The sequence below is a fragment of the Panulirus ornatus genome, chromosome 8 (assembly GCF_036320965.1).
Source record: "Panulirus ornatus isolate Po-2019 chromosome 8, ASM3632096v1, whole genome shotgun sequence".
Taxonomy (NCBI): Eukaryota; Metazoa; Arthropoda; class Malacostraca; order Decapoda; family Palinuridae; genus Panulirus; species Panulirus ornatus.
The window spans coordinates 3,793,344-3,812,255 of record NC_092231.1 but is presented as its reverse complement, the minus strand read 5'-3'; the positions used below and the strand labels follow the sequence as shown (position 1 = coordinate 3,812,255).

The window sequence follows — 18,912 nt, the reverse complement described above, 5'->3', positions numbered from 1 at the left end:
AAATCTTTTTCACTCCATCTTTCCACCTCCAATTTGGTCTCCCTCTTCTCCTCGTTCCCTCCACCTCCGACACATATATCCTCTTGGTCAATCTTTCTTCACTCATTCTCTCCATGTGACCAAACCATTTCAAAACACCCTCTTCTGCTCTCTCAACCACGCTCTTTTTATTTCCACACATCTCTCTTACCCTTACGTTACTTACTCGATCAAACCACCTCACACCACACATTGTCCTCAAACATCTCATTTCCAGCACATCCATCCTCCTGCGCACAACTCTATCCATAGTCCACGCCTCGCAACCATACAACATTGTTGGAACCACTGTTCCTTCAAACATACCCATTTTTGCTTTCCGAGATAATGTTCTCGACTTCCACACATTCTTCAAGGCTCCCAGAATTTTCGCCCCCTCCCCCACCCTATGATCCACTTCCGCTTCCATGGTTCCATCCGCTGCCAGATCCACTCCCAGATATCTAAAACACTTCCTTTCCTCCAGTTTTTCTCCATTCAAACTCACCTCCCAATTGAATTGACCCTCAACCCTACTGTACCTAATAACCTTGCTCTTATTCACATTTACTCTTAACTTTCTTCTTTCACACACTTTACCAAACTCAGTCACCAGCTTCTGCAGTTTCTCACATGAATCAGCCACCAGCGCTGTATCATCAGCGAACAACAACTGACTCACTTCCCAAGCTCTCTCATCCCCAACAGACTTCATACTTGCCCCTCTTTCCAAAACTCTTGCATTCACCTCCCTAACAACCCCATCCATAAACAAATTAAACAACCATGGAGACATCACACACCCCTGCCGCAAACCTACATTCACTGAGAACCAATCACTTTCCTCTCTTCCTACACGTACACATGCCTTACATCCTCGATAAAAACTTTTCACTGCTTCTAACAACTTGCCTCCCACACCATATATTCTTAATACCTTCCACAGAGGTATATGTATATAAAAAATAAAAAATAAAAAAATAATATTTATTTATATTTATTTATTTTGCTTTGTCGCTGTCTCCCACGTTTGCGAGGTAGCGCAAGGAAACAGATGAAAGAAATGGCCCAACCCACCCCCATACACATGTTTTTACATACATGTCCACACATGCAAATGTACATACCTATACATCTCAGTGTACACATATATATACACACACAGACATATACATATATACACATGTACATAATTCATACTGTTTGCCTTTATTTATTCCCATCACCACCTTACCACACATGGAATAACATCCCCCTCCCCCCTCATGTGTGCGAGGTAGCGCTAGGAAAAGACAACAAAGGCCCCATTCGTTCACACTCAGTCTCTAGCTGTCATGTAATAATGCCTGAAACCACAGCTCCCTTTCCACATCCAGGCCCCACAGAACTTTCCATGGTTTACCCCAGACGCTTCACATGCCCTGATTCAATCCATTGACAGCACTTCGACCCTGGTATACCACATCGATCCAATTCACTCTATTCCTTGCCCGCCTTTCACCCTCCTGCATGTTCAGGCCCCGATCACTCAAAATCTTTTTCACTCCATCTTTCCACCTCCAATTTGGTCCCCTACTTCTCCTCGTTCCCTCCACCTCCGACACATATATCCTCTTGGTCAATCTTTCTTCTCTCATTCTCTCCATGTGACCAAACCATTTCAAAACACCCTCTTCTGCTTTCTCAACCACACTCTTTTTATGTCCACACATCTCTCTTACCCTTACATTACTTACTCGATCAAACCACCTCACACCACATATTGTCCTCAAACATCTCATTTCCAGCACATCCACCCTCCTGCACACAACTCTATCCATAGCCCACGCCTTGCAACCTTACAACATTGTTGGAACCACTATTCCTTCGAACATACCCATTTTTGCTTTCCAAGATAATGTTCTCGACTTCCAAACATTCTTCAAGGCTACCAGGATTTTCGCCCCCTCCCCCACCCTATGACTCACTTCCGCTTCCATGGTTCCATCCGCTGCCAGATCCACTCCCAGATATCTAAAACACTTTACTTCCTCCAGTTTTTCTCCATTCAAACTTACCTCCCAATTGACTTGACTCTCAACCCTACTGTACCTAATAACCTTGCTCTTATTCACATTTACTCTCAACTTTCTTCTTTCACACACTTTACCAAACTCAGTCACCAGCTTCTGCAGTTTCTCACATGAATCAGCCACCAGCGCTGTATCATCACTGAAATAACCAGGGAAAGTAATGCAAGAAATGGCAAATGTTTAAAAAAAAATATGTATATGCAGTCTGTTGAGGATGAGAGGGCTTGGGAAGTGAGTCAGTCGTTGTTCACTGATGATACAGTGCTGGTGGCTGATTTGGGTGAGAAACTGCAGAAGATTGGAAAAGAGCAGTATGGTTTCAGGAGTGGTAGAGGAGGTGTGGATCAGGTGTTTGATTTGAAAAACATGTGTGAAAAGTTTTTACAAAAAATGAATGGATTTGTATGTGGCATTTATGGATCTGGAGAAGTTGTATGACAGAGTGAAGTGGAATGCTTTGTGGGATGTGTTAAAGATATTTGGTATAAGGGGACAACTGTTGAATCAGGTAAAAGCCTTCTGTGGAGGAGCAGATGCACATGTAAGAGTGGATGGAGAGTTGAGTGAAAGTTTTGGGAAACATGTATGTTTGAGGCAGCTTTGTGTGATGTCACTGTGGCTTTTTGATGTATAAATGGATGGAATGATGAGAGAGATGAAAGCAAAACTAGGGAAAGGGAATGCAGAGATGGCATGTGGTGGTGAGATATGGTGGCTTGTGGCAAGCCTGTTTGTGGATGATACTGTGTTGTATGTGGAGAGTGAAGAGGAGTTGCAGAAGGTTGTAAGTGTGTTTTATGAAGTGTGTAAATGTAGGAGATTGTTAGCAAATGCAATTGAAAGTAAAGTAATGTTGTTTGAAAGGAAACGGATTGAAAGTATAGATTTGTAAAACCATATAGAGTGAAAGAAGAAGGTGTACTAAATTGTGCTGTGGATATAGAGGAGAGACTGGAAGAAGTGAGGGAATTTAAGTATCTGGGAACTGTCCTGGGTAATTGTGGTGATATGGAATGAGAGAAAAGGAAGAGAGTAGTACAGAGTGGAGAAGTCATGTAGGTAAGCAGCCAAAACATGAATGTGGAATGAGGCACAAGAGTCAAGAATCCAGGCTGTGGAAATGAGCTATTTGAAGAGCATGTGGTATGACTAGATGGAATGAAGGAAGAATGAAAGGATATATGAGAGATGTGGTATGGCAAAGAGTGCAAAAGGAGTGAATTATGGAGTACTAGAGTAGGTGAAATGTAATACTTTGAGATGGTTTGGGCATGTGGAAAGAATGCAAGACTTGCAGTTTAGGAGAGTGTATGATAGTACAATTAAAGGGCTTGATTTGAGTGGAAGACCACCTTTGACATGTGCAAACAGGATTGAGGAGTACTGGAGGGAGAGAAACAGAGGAATGAGTGGAATGGTGTATGCAAGGGAGGCATGTAAGTACAGGGACAAGTGAAGACTTTTGCCATGGCCACCCCTTGATGGGAGTTCCCAAAGGGAACAGGTATCAGAAATATAGATAGATAGACCTGCTCTAAACTTTACTGCCATAAATATTCTTCATCAACCTTTCATTTACCATACAGTATACTTGGTATATTTAGAATTTTACTAACCTTTTATATGGACCTCCCTAGGATTTATTCACAGCTTGTAAACATATACCATTTTTAAACATATAAGCATATATATATTTCTGTATATTCCTTACTTCATTTAAAATTCTGGGTCTATCTGAACTGCAAAGTTTATTAATGTTTTGAGTCAAAGTATGTTTAGGTACGCTGCCACAGGTGACACTATTTTAAATGACTATTATCCAAATGTACTTTATTGTCTTCAGGGTCTGCATGTCCAGTTCAGAAGATAGTAATGGCACCAGTCTGACAGAGATGCCATCAGAAATGCTCTCTGTTAAGCATTTTATTGAGAAAACTTTCCCAGGTGAGACAAAGTTACAATCATTTATGCATTTTGATTCTGTCCTAGAATGAAGAGATGTACTAAATTATGTTTTGGATATGAGGGGAGAAAGCATGGAAGAGTCGAGAGAATTTAAATATTTAAGAGGTGTCTTGGGTAAGTATAGTGATATGGGACTGACATGATATGGATAGAGCCTTAGAGGGAAAAATCCTCACGTGGCTCCTTGCTCTAGTCTTTCTTTTGGAAAGTAATACAGCAAGGGAGGATTTCCAGTCACCCACTCCCACCCCTCTTAGTCACCTTCTATGATATGCAGGGAATGTGTGGTCAGTATTCTTTCTCCTCTATGTTCCTTTCTCGTCTGGATTTCCTTGAGAGGAGATGATGGTGGGTGGTAGTTTTTACATAGTGATTCTCTCCCAAGGAAACAGAATGGTGGGTATTCCCATAGGTTACCATTTTACTTATTATTTACAGAGACTGTGGTTGTTTCTTATTTTACAAGATCAAAACTCAGTTTATTGTATGTTCCTATTCTGCAGCTAGTCACTTGAGAGAAATGCAGTGGGGACGATTGGAGTACTTTGTCCCTGCTGAAGGCCTGACTTGGGCAGCAGTATTTGGAACATTAGAAAGAAATCGTCGGGAGTTGCCAATTGATGACTATGCTGTTACTCAAACCACACTTGAGAGGGTTAGTTTTGTGGATCTTGCTTCATTTGATTTAATCTTACATTGTTCATTAATTTTTGATTTGTACAATGTATGTATATTGTACTAAATTATGTAGAGTTACAACTATTTTTGACACTTTTTATGATGAAATTACTAATCATTGGCTTACTTAACAGTTTCACTTAATCACAGACACGTACTTATACCCATAGATACTGTTCCTTTGTATAAATTTAGAATTGATCTCTTTGTTCTTGACATTAGGAAAGGATGATCCTTCATAGGTTAATGATCGAAGAGTATAAAGCAGCTATCAGCAGTTAAATCAGTGCCATTGTTATGAAACAGAGATTTGCCAAGTTTTGATGGCAGGTGATGAACAGCAGACCTCTAGGATGCATTTTGCATGTTTTCTGCTTGAAATTTGTTATTAGTACATTTCCAAGTCATGGCAGAGAACTGTGTAGATGATTGTTTTCCTGTATACAAAAATGGATGACAGCAGTCTCTTCTATCAGCTTTGTGCAATGGCAGTGTCATAACCAATGAGGTTAGGAGGTGTTGCTTCTGTGGTACAGGCTCAAAAGTTGGGAGAAGCTTTGAATTGCAATGCCTCAAGGGATTACTCTAGTTTTCAGGAGTATCCAAGTCTCACCCTACTTTCTCGTGGTGACCTTGTTATTACACCCTTAGTGGGTAGAACCAAAGGGGGAGGCATTGCCCTATCATTCAGGGCAATAGTAGTTTTTTTGATACATTCAGACAAACACTTGAAGTGTTTTAGACAGTTTGGGAGCCCCACTGCTTATGGGAAACAAAGTGGTGGAGTTGCCCAATGCCAGTGGCCTGCCAAGGGTGAAGCACAAAAGGCTAAGAAACAGCACTGGAGTCTACCAGTTATGCTGGGATGCAACAGGGATGGGCAGGTGAGGGTGATGGCTCTGAATGTAAATGGGATGACTGGTGAGAGTAAAAGGAGGGAGCTTGTGGAGAAGTTTAAAAGTTTTAGTTTGGATGCACACTGGTGAGAGTAAAAGGAGGGAGCTTGTGGAGAAGTTTAAAAGTTTTAGTTTGGATGCACTAGGTATTGGGAAAACCCATATGGAGTGAAAATGAAAATGATCAGTGGAAGTTATAGGAGGGCATGTAAGGAGGAATGGTATTGACAAAAATGAATGAAAATTATTGGGAAGAGGGAAAGAATCCAGGCTGTGGAAATGAGTTATGTGAGAGGAGCATGTGGTATGACTAGATGGAATAAAGAAAGAAATGGGGGGTTATATGAGAGACGTAGTATGGCAGGGAATGCAAAGGAAAAGAATTGTGGATATGTACAGTGTGTGAAACATAATACTTTGAGATAGTTTGGCCATGTGGAAAGAATGCAAGCTGGGGAGCTTACAAGGAAAGTGTATTTTAGTACAATTAAAGGGATTGATTTAATGGGGAGACCACCTATGACATCGAAAGATAGAGAAGAAGAAAAGCATGTAAGGAAGGGATAAGTGGAAAATCTTTTGCCATGACACCCCACCTTGATGGGAGTTCCTGGAGGGAATGGTTATCATAGATGAAGATGGATAGATAGATAAGTATTAGCATCTTACATACCAAAGAAGTATACCATCTATGCTGCAGAAGTTTTAGAGTAACTTGATCTCTCAGCAGAATAATGAAGTCTAGAGGGGGAAATGGTCGTAAGAGATATAGATAGATAGTTACATAGATGGTGAGAGATCTGTATGGAAGCAATGTTTGTGAAGAGGACCTTTGAGGCAAATCATGTAAATCCATGTTAATCTGGTGATTTTCGATTTGTTACTAAAATCTTATTTTGCGTGGTTGGTTTTGGTGAAGAAAGAAAAAGTGGTGATAGCCTTGCCTAAGCTGAAATGTGTCAAAGGACCTGGTGTGGATGGTATTGGGATTAAATTTCTCAAGAAAGGGGAAGACTGTGTTCTTGATTGGTTAATTGGGATTTTCCATGTATGGTTGGATCATGATGAGGTACCTGATGATTGGCAGACTTTGTTTATACTGCCAATGTATAAAGATGAGAGGAAGAAAGGTGAATGTATGTAGTAAGTTTTATGGGAGAGTAGTGACTGAGAGGGTGAGGGCATGGACAGAGTATCATACCTGGGAGGAACAGTTTGGTTTCAGAAGTGTAGAGGATATGGGGATCAGATGTTTGCCTTAAAGAATGTATGTGAGAAATACTTAGTAAACAGAAGAATGTGTATGTGGTATTTATGGATCTGGAGAAAGCATATGAGAGGGTTAATAGAAATACCTTATGGGAGGTTTTGAAAATGTATTGTGTGGGAGGAAAGCTGCTAGAAGCAGTGAAAAGTTTTCATGAAGTGTTTAAGGTGTGTGTACAAATAGGAAGAGAAGAAAGCGAATAGATCCAAGTGAAAGTTGGGTCTGCAACATGGGTGTGTAATGTCGCCATGGCTGTTTAATTTGCTTTTGGATGGAGTGGTGAGAGAGATAAATGCGAGTCTTGGAGAGAGGGGCAAGTATCCTGTTATGAGGATAAGGGGGGCCTGGGAAGTAAGTCAGTTGTTTGTTGATGACACAGCTTTGGTGGCAGATTTGAGTGAGTTTGGATGAGTGTGAGAAAAGAGAAAGTTGAAAGTAAATGTGAGTAAAAGCAAGATTATTAGAGTTAGCAAGGTAGAGGGACAAGTTAGATGGCGTGTGAGTTTAAAATTAGAGAAAATGAGGTGTCTTAGCTATCTGGGAGGGGACAGTGGGCATATAGATGCTGAAGTGAGCCATAGGGTGGGTAAGGAGGCAAAGGTTATGGGAGCATTGAAGAATATGTAGAATGAGAGGCCATTATCTGAGAGGGTGAAAATGGGTATGTTTGCAGTATTTTATCAATTCACCCTTAAATTTCATGTCAGGAATATGCAAGTCAGATTAGTGCATGCAATAATTCCTTTGGAAATGAATTAATATGATGCAGAAAAATAGATTTGTTTGTGATCAGACATCTTAAAAGAATCAGAAACAGAATAACCAGTAAGTAATATTGTCTTTTACTCAAAAAATTCAGTCCATAAACAATCATTGATTTACTGTAAAGTCTTAGATGTGAGTTAATCCAGTGGTAGAGGATTGAAAAGATGAGTGTTAGCACAGGTGCTTCAGTTGACATAACAGAGTATCAGCCTTATGTATGTTTATTTGCTGGTGATCACTTATACCATTAATTTTCACTATTCAGTTGTAATGATTTTAGGCATATTTTAATAGTTTAAACATGTTTACAGTATCTAACATTAAACAGAAATTGCATAATACAGAACATTTCACGTTTTGTGTATGTCAGAATATTTTACATGTGCAATACTTTGAATAGAGTCACTATTAATCACTTCATTCTGTTGCAGGTTTTCTTAACGTTTACTCGTGGACAGAGACCTGACGAAGATGGCAACATTAGATAGAATGAAAACATTATTATTTTGATAACCATCTTGTTATAAATCACTTGATAAAAGAAAACAAAATAGTTTTTGATATAAAGCCAGTCAGGTTTAACTCAACAGTGATGCTATCAAGTTAAAGACTCAACCTGATATATAGTATATTTGAGTACAAACAATGAGGTTACTGATATAGAAATAGCAGGTTGATGTATATATTGTACTAGTCACAGTATATGTTAGACAATTATGAAGGTAGAGTGTAGTGTCTTTATAAAGAATATCCAAAGATTTACATCTAAGTTTAGGAATTTGCAGTGTGTTATAATTTTCTTGAAGAGATTAAGGGTATTTCTTGAATTGCACAAATTGTATTTGCAGTAAATCTTCTCAAGCAGATCTTTAATGCTACCTTTGCATTATTATTTTATTGTATCTATGATATACACATTAAACATTCATTAATGTGGTAATCATGAGTCCTATGACATGCTTATTTTCTCTGTCTCTTTATTAAAATTTTTTTGTCTTATCAAAATTCGTATGACAATGTTTAGTTTCTCAGTTGGTCTTTGTACATCAGAAAGACTTACCACTAACTTGCCTAGTCAAGATACTTGACAACAAAATCAGCAGAGCACTGAAAATTTTATTAAAGTTATCAATGGCCTCTCAGTAATATGTATCAGGGCTAAGTGACTTGTCTACCATCACCGGCTTCACGCTAAACTGAAATCATCTATAGCCTTTGCCTTCATGGACAGTCAGTCTTATTATGCCATAACTTGTCCAGGTAGGGAGTTGTGTAGCATTTCTAGCTCCTGTTCAAGTGTTACAGCCATTCTTATTGGCGAATACATCTGTGCAATTTTCTTCCAAAAACTGATAGATTGTCTGTCAGTAGAGACAAATTTAGTAGAAAGCTTTAATATGGCAGATCAGTGGTGCCATCTTAACTGTTTGACCCAAGTAGTATGTTATAGGGATACTTTAGGTCATTTTAACTGTTTTACAGGTGATGTTGTTACTTTCCATACAAAAGAGCAACATCCAAAGAAGTCAAGACTCTCAGCCTTTTTTCCTTACACTACCTATTTGGATTTTTTTTTTCATCATTACAACTATATTGTAAAGATGAAATGTGTAAAAACGGACAAAAATTAGCTCATGCTCAGGGAGCATTACTTGCATTCATATTTGTCAAAATCATAGATTTTGTCACTTTTAAGTGTTAGAACCAACTATATTTCTTGTTTGTTGCTGCAATAGACACCAAAAATAACCCAAGAAAATTAGAAAATTGCAGTAAGAATTAACATATTCATAAGTTATATACACTTAGCTTTCTGTATATGACAAAATGTTAATTCTCATATTACCATTTATGGACTTATGGCTAACCTAAATATCATTGTGATGTGATATTAGTTGTGTATATATTCCATCACTGTATGTGTGTGATGAAGGTGCGAATGTATTTGTATTTATGTTTACAGGCATATGTGTGTGCGTGTATATTGTTACTATCTCTTTGTTTATAGAGAGGAAGTTGTAGCGTCCATTCATGGGAACTTATCTCTTTTTATCATTTTTGCCATGCTACTTTTTTTTAGCAGATTCAGTCTGTCCTGTTAGTCCATGAGATACATCCATCAATATTGAGGGGTTATAGAGGATTATGCCTCTCACCCATTACATCCATCCAAACTAAGGTTGCAGCAATAGCTCATCTTAAAATTCACATCCTAACTGCAGCCACCACCCATTGATGACATCATCATCCCAGCAGTCACCATGCTGTACAGGCTGGCTCTTTCATAAGTCTCAGGATCACAAGCATGTCAGATGTGTTCTGACTCTTTCTGTTTAACAGGTATGTTTGGCTGGAGGTACTACATACCAGTGGACTGTTGAATTTGTGATACATGTTTGGCAGGGGCATTTTACCTCCAGTGCAAATTTGTCATGAGCAACAGGGAAACAAAGTTTCAAGAAGTTACCAGGTTGTTTGATTGGTTGGTTGATCTGTCAAATAGCTTGGGGCTTTTCTTACGTTTACCCAAGGAACAGTTTCCATGAAAGTATTGTTATTATTACCCAGGACCTTACTGTAGGTTCTTCAAGTGAGAGCTTTATCTCTCTTGCCTATATTCTTTTTCTTACCAACCCTCTCACTTACCCTTTTATTTCTTACTCAGTCAAACTGTATCACACCATGTATTGTTCTCAAACATTTCATATCAGCACAGCCACCCTCCTCTGCACATTCTCATCTATTGCCTGAGGATTGATGAAATGCATGTGTAGTGCCATTGTATAAAAGCAAGCAGGATAAAGATGAGTGTTCAAACTGCGGAGGCATAAGTTTGTTAAGTGTACTTGATAAGTTGTATGGGAGGTTAGTGATTGAGAGAGTCAGACTAGGGAGGAATGGTGTTGTTTCAGAAGTGGTAAAGGATGTGTGGATCAGGTGTTTGCTTTGAAGAATGTGTGTGAGAAATACTTAAAGAAATAGATGGATTTGCATATGGTATTTATGGGTCTGGAGAAAGCATATGATAGGGTTGATGGAGATGCCTTGTGGAAGGTTTTAGAAATAAATGGTGTGAAAGGAAAGCTCCTAGAAGATGAGATCTGGCAAGGCGGAGAGTTTGGATGGTATTTAAGTAGAATTTATTCAGGAAGTGGGTGACTGTGTTGTTGATTGGTTGGTAAGGATATTCAGTGTATGTATGTATCAGGGTGAAGTGCCTGAGGATTGACGGAATGCATGCTTAGTGCCATTGTACAAATGCAAAGGGGATAAAGGTGAGTTTTCTAACTACAGAGGTATAAGTATGTTGAGTATTCCTGGGAATTTGTATGGGCGGGTATTGATTGAGAGGGTGAAGGTATGTACAGAGTGTCAGATTGGGGAAGAGCAGTGTGGTTTCAGAAGTGGTAGAGGATGTGTGGATCAGGTGTTTGCTTTGAAAAATGTATGTAAGAAATACTTTGAAAAACAAATGGATTTGTATGTAGCATTTATGTATCTGGAGAGGTTATACGATGTAGGAGGTAAGTTGCTAGAAGCAGTGAAAAGTTTTTATCTAGGATGTAAGGCATGTGTACGAATAGGAAGAGAGGAGAGTGATTGGTTCCCAGTGAATCTCAGTTTGCAACAGGGGTGCGTGATGTCTCCATGGTTGTTTAATTTGTTTATGGATGGGGTGATTACGGAGGTGAATGCAAGAGTTTTGGAGAGGGGCAAGTATGCTTGGTATGGACTTTGGTAAAGTGTGTGAAAGAAGAAAGCTGAGAGTAAATGTGAATAAGAGCAAGATTATTAGGTTCAGTATGGTTGAGGGACAAGTCAATTGGGAGGTAAGTTTGAATGGAGAAACACTGGAGGAAGTGAAGTGTTTTAAATATCTGGGAGTGGATTTAGCAGCGGAAGAAACCATGGAAGCTGAAGTGAGTCACGGGGGTAGGGGGCGAATGTTCTCGGAGCGTTGAAGAATGTGTGGAAGGCGAGAACATTATCTCAGAGAGCAAAAATGGATATGTTTGAAGGAATAGTGGTTCCAACAATGTTATATGGCTGCGAAGTGTGGGCTATAGATAGGGTTGTGCAGAGCAGGGTGGATGTGGTAAAACCACTGTGTTGTCAGTGAACATAATAAAAAGCTGCCATTGGTTGCTGGTGCATGGAGAACTATCCCAGTGGACATCCATAATGCATATAAGTCGGAGGAATGAACATTCAGTTAATCAAACAGCTGATTCCTTCCATGCAGCCCAATTGGTGACTTAGCACTTTTTTCTCCCTCAGTGGTAGAAAGTTGATGGCTTGCAGGTGTTAATTCATTCTTAAAGTAATCTTTGTGTGTCTTCTTTCATCACACCTTTATTTTTATTATTCTACAGTAGTGTTATAGAAATTGGTGCTAAACTGTGACTTTTAAGCGTGACATGTAAAATGTTGATGGTGGTAACAATAACAATATATGCTGTTTAATTGATTTATTTTAAACAATTAATATATTTTGGGCATTGTTGCCTAAGCATCCATTTTATTCCCTTTTCCTCTTTCTGTTTTGAAAAGCCATTTCCGAATTCATGCCAGTAACAGGACTAAGGCACACACTCCAACAGTCAGTCAGTCAGTGGAAGTAGATAGCAGCTTGGTGGCTTGTAACCTTCATGCTTTACGTCATAAGCCTAGACAGGTTGCTATAAGGTGATTGAGTCCATAAATGAGCATCTACTGGCCTGATGAGTTTTATGGTTGCCAAAGAGGGCCAATCATCATGGATATACTTCATAATGGGGGTAAAATGGAATCTCAAGCCTCAAGTGAGCAAGTCCTCTCTTAGATGCTTAGAGAGCTTTACCTCCAGTAGAGAGAGAGAGAGAGAGAGAGAGATAGTTTTACCATCTCTTTGTATCTGTATCTCTGATGTCAATTCACTTTGGGAACTCCCTCAAGGGGATGGCCATGGCAAAAGGGTTGAACTCCATTATCATTTCTTAGCCTTTAATGCCTCACCCTTAACAAGCCACAGGCATAGGGCAACTCTATCACTGTTTTCAGAGGCTCCTACTTAATGATCCAATCAACTACTTATACCTAATGTTCCAGCATACTACTTTAACCAAATGCCCCCACCTATTTCTTCGACTTAATGTTCCAACATACTTCATTAAGCTAATGCCCCTACCTACTACTTCTGCCTAATACTTTTTCATAATGCTCTCATCTACGACATCTACCGAATGCTCTTGTTTGAAGTCCCACCTATCTATCCATTGTTTTATTGCTCTTACTATTTTGCCAAAAGGCAAGGCTAGTGCATAGAACTCACCACAGGAAAATTTTGAGTTACAAAAAATGAGTTGCATGAGATAAGTTTGAGGTATTACATGTGACAAGGAGAGATTGTATGTTTGTGGACAGAATGCCAACAGTCCATGTGTGGGTGGGGCAGAAAGAAACAACACCTACCAAAATCAAAGAAGTGCAGCTAGACAATCACTGAAATGCTGGTTCATTATGCAGCCATCACTAACCCTCCCAATACCCACGCAGGTAGCACCAGTAATATACCTCCCTGGCTGGTGGCTGCTTACCAATTACTGGTTTTACATCTTTCTAAATATATACCATTCTAAGAAGAGGTCAGTGCAGTACACCGCTGAAAGCTTAAGATTTATATAGTTGATTTATGTGTGTTATTTTAGGTAAAAGTAAAGAGTTTTGGTCGATACCAGTGATACTATGTTCATTACGTTATGGAGGTGTGATATGTTTGTGTTTATCATGTTACAATAATGTGGATCACATGGCTTTGACGAAGTGCATTTACACCATTGATTATATTAAGAGTAGCAGGCTGCAGAGGTTACCTTTAACGTCCAGCCATGTTTAATTGTACAGTCTTGTGAGCCATTTTCAGTTAATTACTGGCCAGCATTCAGTAAGGTATATGGCATGCATCCCCATGGACATAAGATCCATAAAATTTTCCCTATTTCCATAAAGAATGCAAATTTACATATAACACTTGGAATACCAAGGAACAAGTGGCAGAGTGGCTCTGGGTATAGCATATTGTATCTTGGACAAATCAGGGACTTTAACAAAATAAAGATCTGTCACATAATAAATACACCAGATCTCTATATTTAGAGTCTGGTGGATGTTAGTTATATTCTCTGTTCATAAAAGAAGAATATGAAAGTAATCAAAATGCAGTAGATATAATATGTTGAGCATATTTGTTTTGAAATTGGTATTGCAGTGGGGTTTATTAAAAAAGGGGGTGACTGTGTTGCTGCCTGGGTGGTAAGGATATTTAATATATGTATGGCTCATGGTGAAGTGCCTGAGGATTGGTGGAATGCATGCATAGTGCCAATGTACAATGGCAAAGGGGATAAAGGTGAGTGTTCAAATTACAGAGGTATAAGTTTGTTGAGTATTCCTGGGAAATTATATGGGAGGGTATTGATTGAGAGGGTGAAGGCATGTGCATAGCATCAGATTGGGGAAGAGCAGTGTGGTTTTAGAAGTGGTAGAGGATCTGTGGATCAGGTGTTTGCTTTGAAGAATGTATGTGAGATATACTTAGAATAACAAATGGATTTGTATGTGGCATTTATGGATCTGGAGAAGGCATATCATAGAGTTGATAGAGATACTCTGTGGAAGGTGTTAAGAATATATGGTGTGGTAGGGAAAATGCTAGAAGCAGTGAAAAGTTTTTATCGAGGATGTAAGGCATGTGTACGCGTAGGAAGAGAGGAAAGTGATGGTTCTCAGTGAATGTCGGTTTGCGGCAGGGGTCGTGATGTCTCCATGTTTTTTTTAATTTGTTTATGGATGGGGTTGTTAGGGAGGTGAATGCAAGAGTTTTGGAGAGAGGGGCAAGTATGCAGTCTGTTGTGGATGAGAGGGCTTGGGAAGTGAGTCAGTTGTTGTTCACTGATGATACAGCGCTGATGGCTGATTCGGGTGAGAAACTGCCGAAGCTGGTGACTGAGTTTGGTAAAGTGTGTGAAAGAGGAAAGCTGAGGGTAAATGTGAATAAAATCAAGGTTATTAGGTACAGTAAGGTTGAGGGACAAGTCAATTGGAAGGTAAGTTTGAATGGAGAAAAACTGCAGGAAGTAAAGTGTTTTAGATATCTGGGAGTGGATTTGGTAGCGGATGGGATCATGGAAGCAGAGGTGCATCACAGGGTGGGGGAGGGGGTGAAAGTTCTGGGAGCACTGAAAAATGTGTGGAAGGCAAGAACATTATCTCAGAAAGCAAAAATGGGTATGTTTGAAGGAATAGTGGTTCCAACAATGTTATATGGTTGCGAGGCGTGGGCTATAGATAGAGTTGTGCAAAGGAGGGTGGATGTGTTGGAAATGTGTTGTTTGAAGACAATATGTGGTGTGAGGTGGTTTGATTGAGTAAGTAAAGAAAAGGTAAGAGAGATGTGTGGTAATAAAAAGAGTGTGGTTGAGAGAGCAGAAGAGGGTGTTTTGAAATGGTTTGGTAACATGGAGAGAATTAGTGAGGAAAGATTGACCAAGAGGATATATGTGTCAGAGGTGGAGGGAACGAGGAGAAGTGGGAGACCAAATTGGAGGTGGAAGGATGGAGTGAAAAAGATTTTGAGCGATCGGGGCCTGAACATGCAGGAGGGTGAAAGGAGGGCAAGGAATAGAGTGAATTGGAGCGATGTGGTATACCGGGGTTGACGTGCTGTCAGTGGATTGAATCAAGGCATGTGAAGCGTCTGGGGTAAACCATGGAAAGCTGTGTAGGTATGTATATTTGCGTGTGTGGACGTATGTATATACATGTGTATGGGGGGGGGTTGGGCCATTTCTTTCGTCTGTTTCCTTGCGCTACCTCGCAAACGCGGGAGACAGCGACAAAGTATAATAAAAAAAAAAAAAAAAAAATATATATATATATATATATATATATATATATATATATATATATATATATATATATATATATATATATATATATATATATATATATATTTTTTTTTTCAAACTATTCGCCATTTCCCGCATTAGCGAGGTAGCGTTAAGAACAGAGGACTGGGCCTTTGAGGGAATATCCTCACCTAGCCCCCTTCTCTGTTCCCTTTTTTGGAAAAATTAAAGAAAATAGAGAGGGGAGGATTTCCAGCCCCCCCTGCTCCCTCCCCTTTTAGTCGCCTCCTATGACACGCAGGGAATTCGTGGGAAGTATTCTTTCTCCTCTATCCCCAGGGAGGATATATATATATATATATGGTTTCAGAAGTGGTAGAGGATGTGTGGATCAGGTGTTTGCTTTGAAGAATGTATGTGAGAAATACTTAGAAAAGCAAATGGATTTGTATGTAGCATTTATGGATCTGGAGAAGGCATATGATAGAGTTGATAGAGATGCTCTGTGGAAGGTATTAAGAATATATGGTGTGGGAGGAAAGTTGTTAGAAGCAGTGAAAAGTTTTTATCGAGGATGTAAGGCATGTGTAAGGGTAGGAAGAGAGGAAAGTGATTGGTTCTCAGTGAATGTAGGTTTGCGGCAGGGGTGTGTGATGTCTCCATGGTTGTTTAATTTGTTTATGGATGGGGTTGTTAGGGAGGTAAATGCAAGAGTTTTGGAAAGAGGGGCAAGGATGAAGTCTGTTGGGGATGAGAGAGCTTGGGAAGTGAGTCAGTTGTTGTTCGCTGATGATACAGTGCTGGTGGCTGATTCATGTGAGAAACTGCAGAAGCTGGTGACTGAGTTTGGTAAAGTGTGTGGAAGAAGAAAGTTAAGAGTAAATGTGAATAAGAGCAAGGTCATTAGGTACAGTAGGGTTTAGGGTCAAGTCAAGTGGGAGGTGAGTTTGAATGGAGAAAAACTGGAGGAAGTGAAGTGTTTTAGATATCTGGGAGTGGATCTGGCAGTGGATGGATCCATGGAAGCGGAAGTGGATCATAGGGTGGGGGAGGGGGCGAAAATTCTGGGGGCCTTGAAAAATGTGTGGAAGTCGAGAACATTATCTCGGAAAGCAAAAATGGGTATGTTTGAAGGAATAGTGGTTCCAACAATGTTGTATGGTTGCGAGGTGTGGGCTATGGATAGAGTTGTGCGCAGGAGGATGGATGTGCTGGAAATGAGATGTTTGAGGACAATGTGTGGTGTGAGGTGGTTTGATCGAGTGAGTAACGTAAGGGTAAGAGAGATGTGTGGAAATAAAAAGAGCGTGGTTGAGAGAGCAGAAGAGGGTGTTTTGAAGTGGTTTGGGCACATGGAGAGAATGAGTGAGGAAAGACTGACCAAGAGGATATATGTGTCGGAGGTGGAGGGAACGAGGAGAAGAGGGAGACCAAATTGGAGGTGGAAAGATGGAGTGAAAAAGATTTTGTGTGATCGGGGCCTGAACATGCAGGAGGGTGAAAGGAGGGCAAGGAATAGAGTGAATTGGAGCGATGTGGTATACCGGGGTTGACGTGCTGTCAGTGGATTAAATCAAGGCATGTGAAGCGTATGGGGTAAACCATGGAAAGCTGTGTAGGTATGTATATTTGCGTGTGTGGACGTATGTATATACATGTGTATGGGGGGAGGTTGGGCCATTTCTTTCGTCTGTTTCCTTGCGCTACCTCGCAAACGCGGGAGACAGCGACAAAGTATAATATAATATAATAAAATATATATATATATATTTTTTTTTTTTTTTTTTTTTTTTTTGCTGTCTCCCGCATTAGCAAGGTAGCACAAGGAAACAGATGAAAGAAATGGCCCAGGTCGATATATAGCTGTCAACATCTTTTACTTATGAATAGCTACTGACTTTTTTCTTGTGTGCTGATCTTGTATGTTGATGTATTTTGTTGTTGTTATCAAATTAAGATATGATCCTATAGGAGCACAGATAAACTTCTGTCCGGTGATGAGGAAAACTCCTGCAACATGAGACCAGTGGTGGCTGTTTTATGTTCTGATCCTAGATCTTCTGTAGTCCATTGTTTTATTAAATTTTGCACAGGTGCCACAGCTAAAAGCATTTTGCACATATCATGATTTGATATTGATAAACACTTGACATTTTTAAGTAAATGCTCTCTTTGACAGCATTGTCTTTTTAAATTCTTCAATGATTAATTAATCTAAGAAAGTAAAATGCCTCAGTAAACAAGACGTGCTGTAATGTACATGAATAATATGTAGGAATTTACTTTAGCCATTCAAGTTCTTGCACCAGTAGGGTATGAACTTGTGCTTTAGGTTAAAGGAAAGTTTTTTTTAGATTTTAACCCACTTTCAGTTGCATAATATCCATGTATGAGGTAGATCAATTTTTTGTCCTTGAGATGCTTATTAGCTTAGCATAGTTACAGTGAACATTTGAATCATCACTTCTTTAGTACAAACTAGTTTCTGGTTTGGTATCTCCTCTTACAATATTATAGATGACGGATTAGAGAAAGGCTTCCTTTTTTCACTACCTTATCAAGCCTTATAGCAGTAAAGGTTTTTTGGCAACAGAGTTCTACCTCCACAATGTGAGACATACTGCCACTCATGGTAATTGATAAGTTCCCTGTCTGCAATACTACCTAACAGTGTAAGGCTGTATTTAAGTGTGGGGCTAACCTCTTACCCAGACCCTTATCTGGCATTTTAACTCAAAATCTACCATAACTTTATTTATTGACGGTCTTTCTGTGAGGAGTTGAACAAACAGATGAGATCACATACCCTGTCTGTGATAAGGTGTTGGTAATACTGATGGGACTGAATGATGAGTGTGATATTATCACTTAAAGTTATTACAGTAAACTTTTAGCAGTATTAGTTTAACAAGACATAAGGTTTGAAAAAGAAATTTCTTGAATAAAGGTTTTTATTAATAACTTTATGCTTGAATTTTACTGTAAGTACTCCCAATCAAAATGTGATGCATGAAGATTATTTTTATTACTTAGGTATGAGCTGTAATATGTATATTTTTAGTCAAGATGTAATTTTACTGTAGAGCACAAATTTATTGTAGCATTCATTAATGTTTGTGAAAGAATAATAAAAATATAGACCATGTATTTATCTTAAAAGATGTATATAGTTGTCTTTCCCTCTGCTTGAATTGTTTGTGATAGTTCTGTATGTAATTAATTCTTTGTACAGCACAGGAAGGGATATCTACACACATGGGGCCCCATTTCTAGAACTCTCTTTGTACTTATATTTTTCAACTTATGGAAATGTCAACATTTACAATTTCATCACTTTATGAGTAGAGGCTGGATTGGTGTGGTAA

The 18,912-nt window shown here is 39.2% G+C and overlaps 1 protein-coding gene across 1 annotated transcript in view; it reads left to right on the top strand.

Annotated features, from left to right (window-relative positions):
* Window positions 1-18,706, top strand: part of Abca3 (ATP binding cassette subfamily A member 3) — a 201,783-nt gene extending 183,077 nt beyond the window's left edge. Inside the window, exons 35-37 of the mRNA XM_071663978.1 lie at window positions 3,934-4,034; window positions 4,559-4,710; window positions 8,093-18,706. Of these exons, the coding sequence (XP_071520079.1) occupies window positions 3,934-4,034; window positions 4,559-4,710; window positions 8,093-8,149 (310 nt within the window). The 3' untranslated portion in view covers window positions 8,150-18,706. The remainder of the gene's footprint in view (window positions 1-3,933; window positions 4,035-4,558; window positions 4,711-8,092) is intronic.
* The last annotated feature ends 206 nt before the right edge of the window (window positions 18,707-18,912 follow it).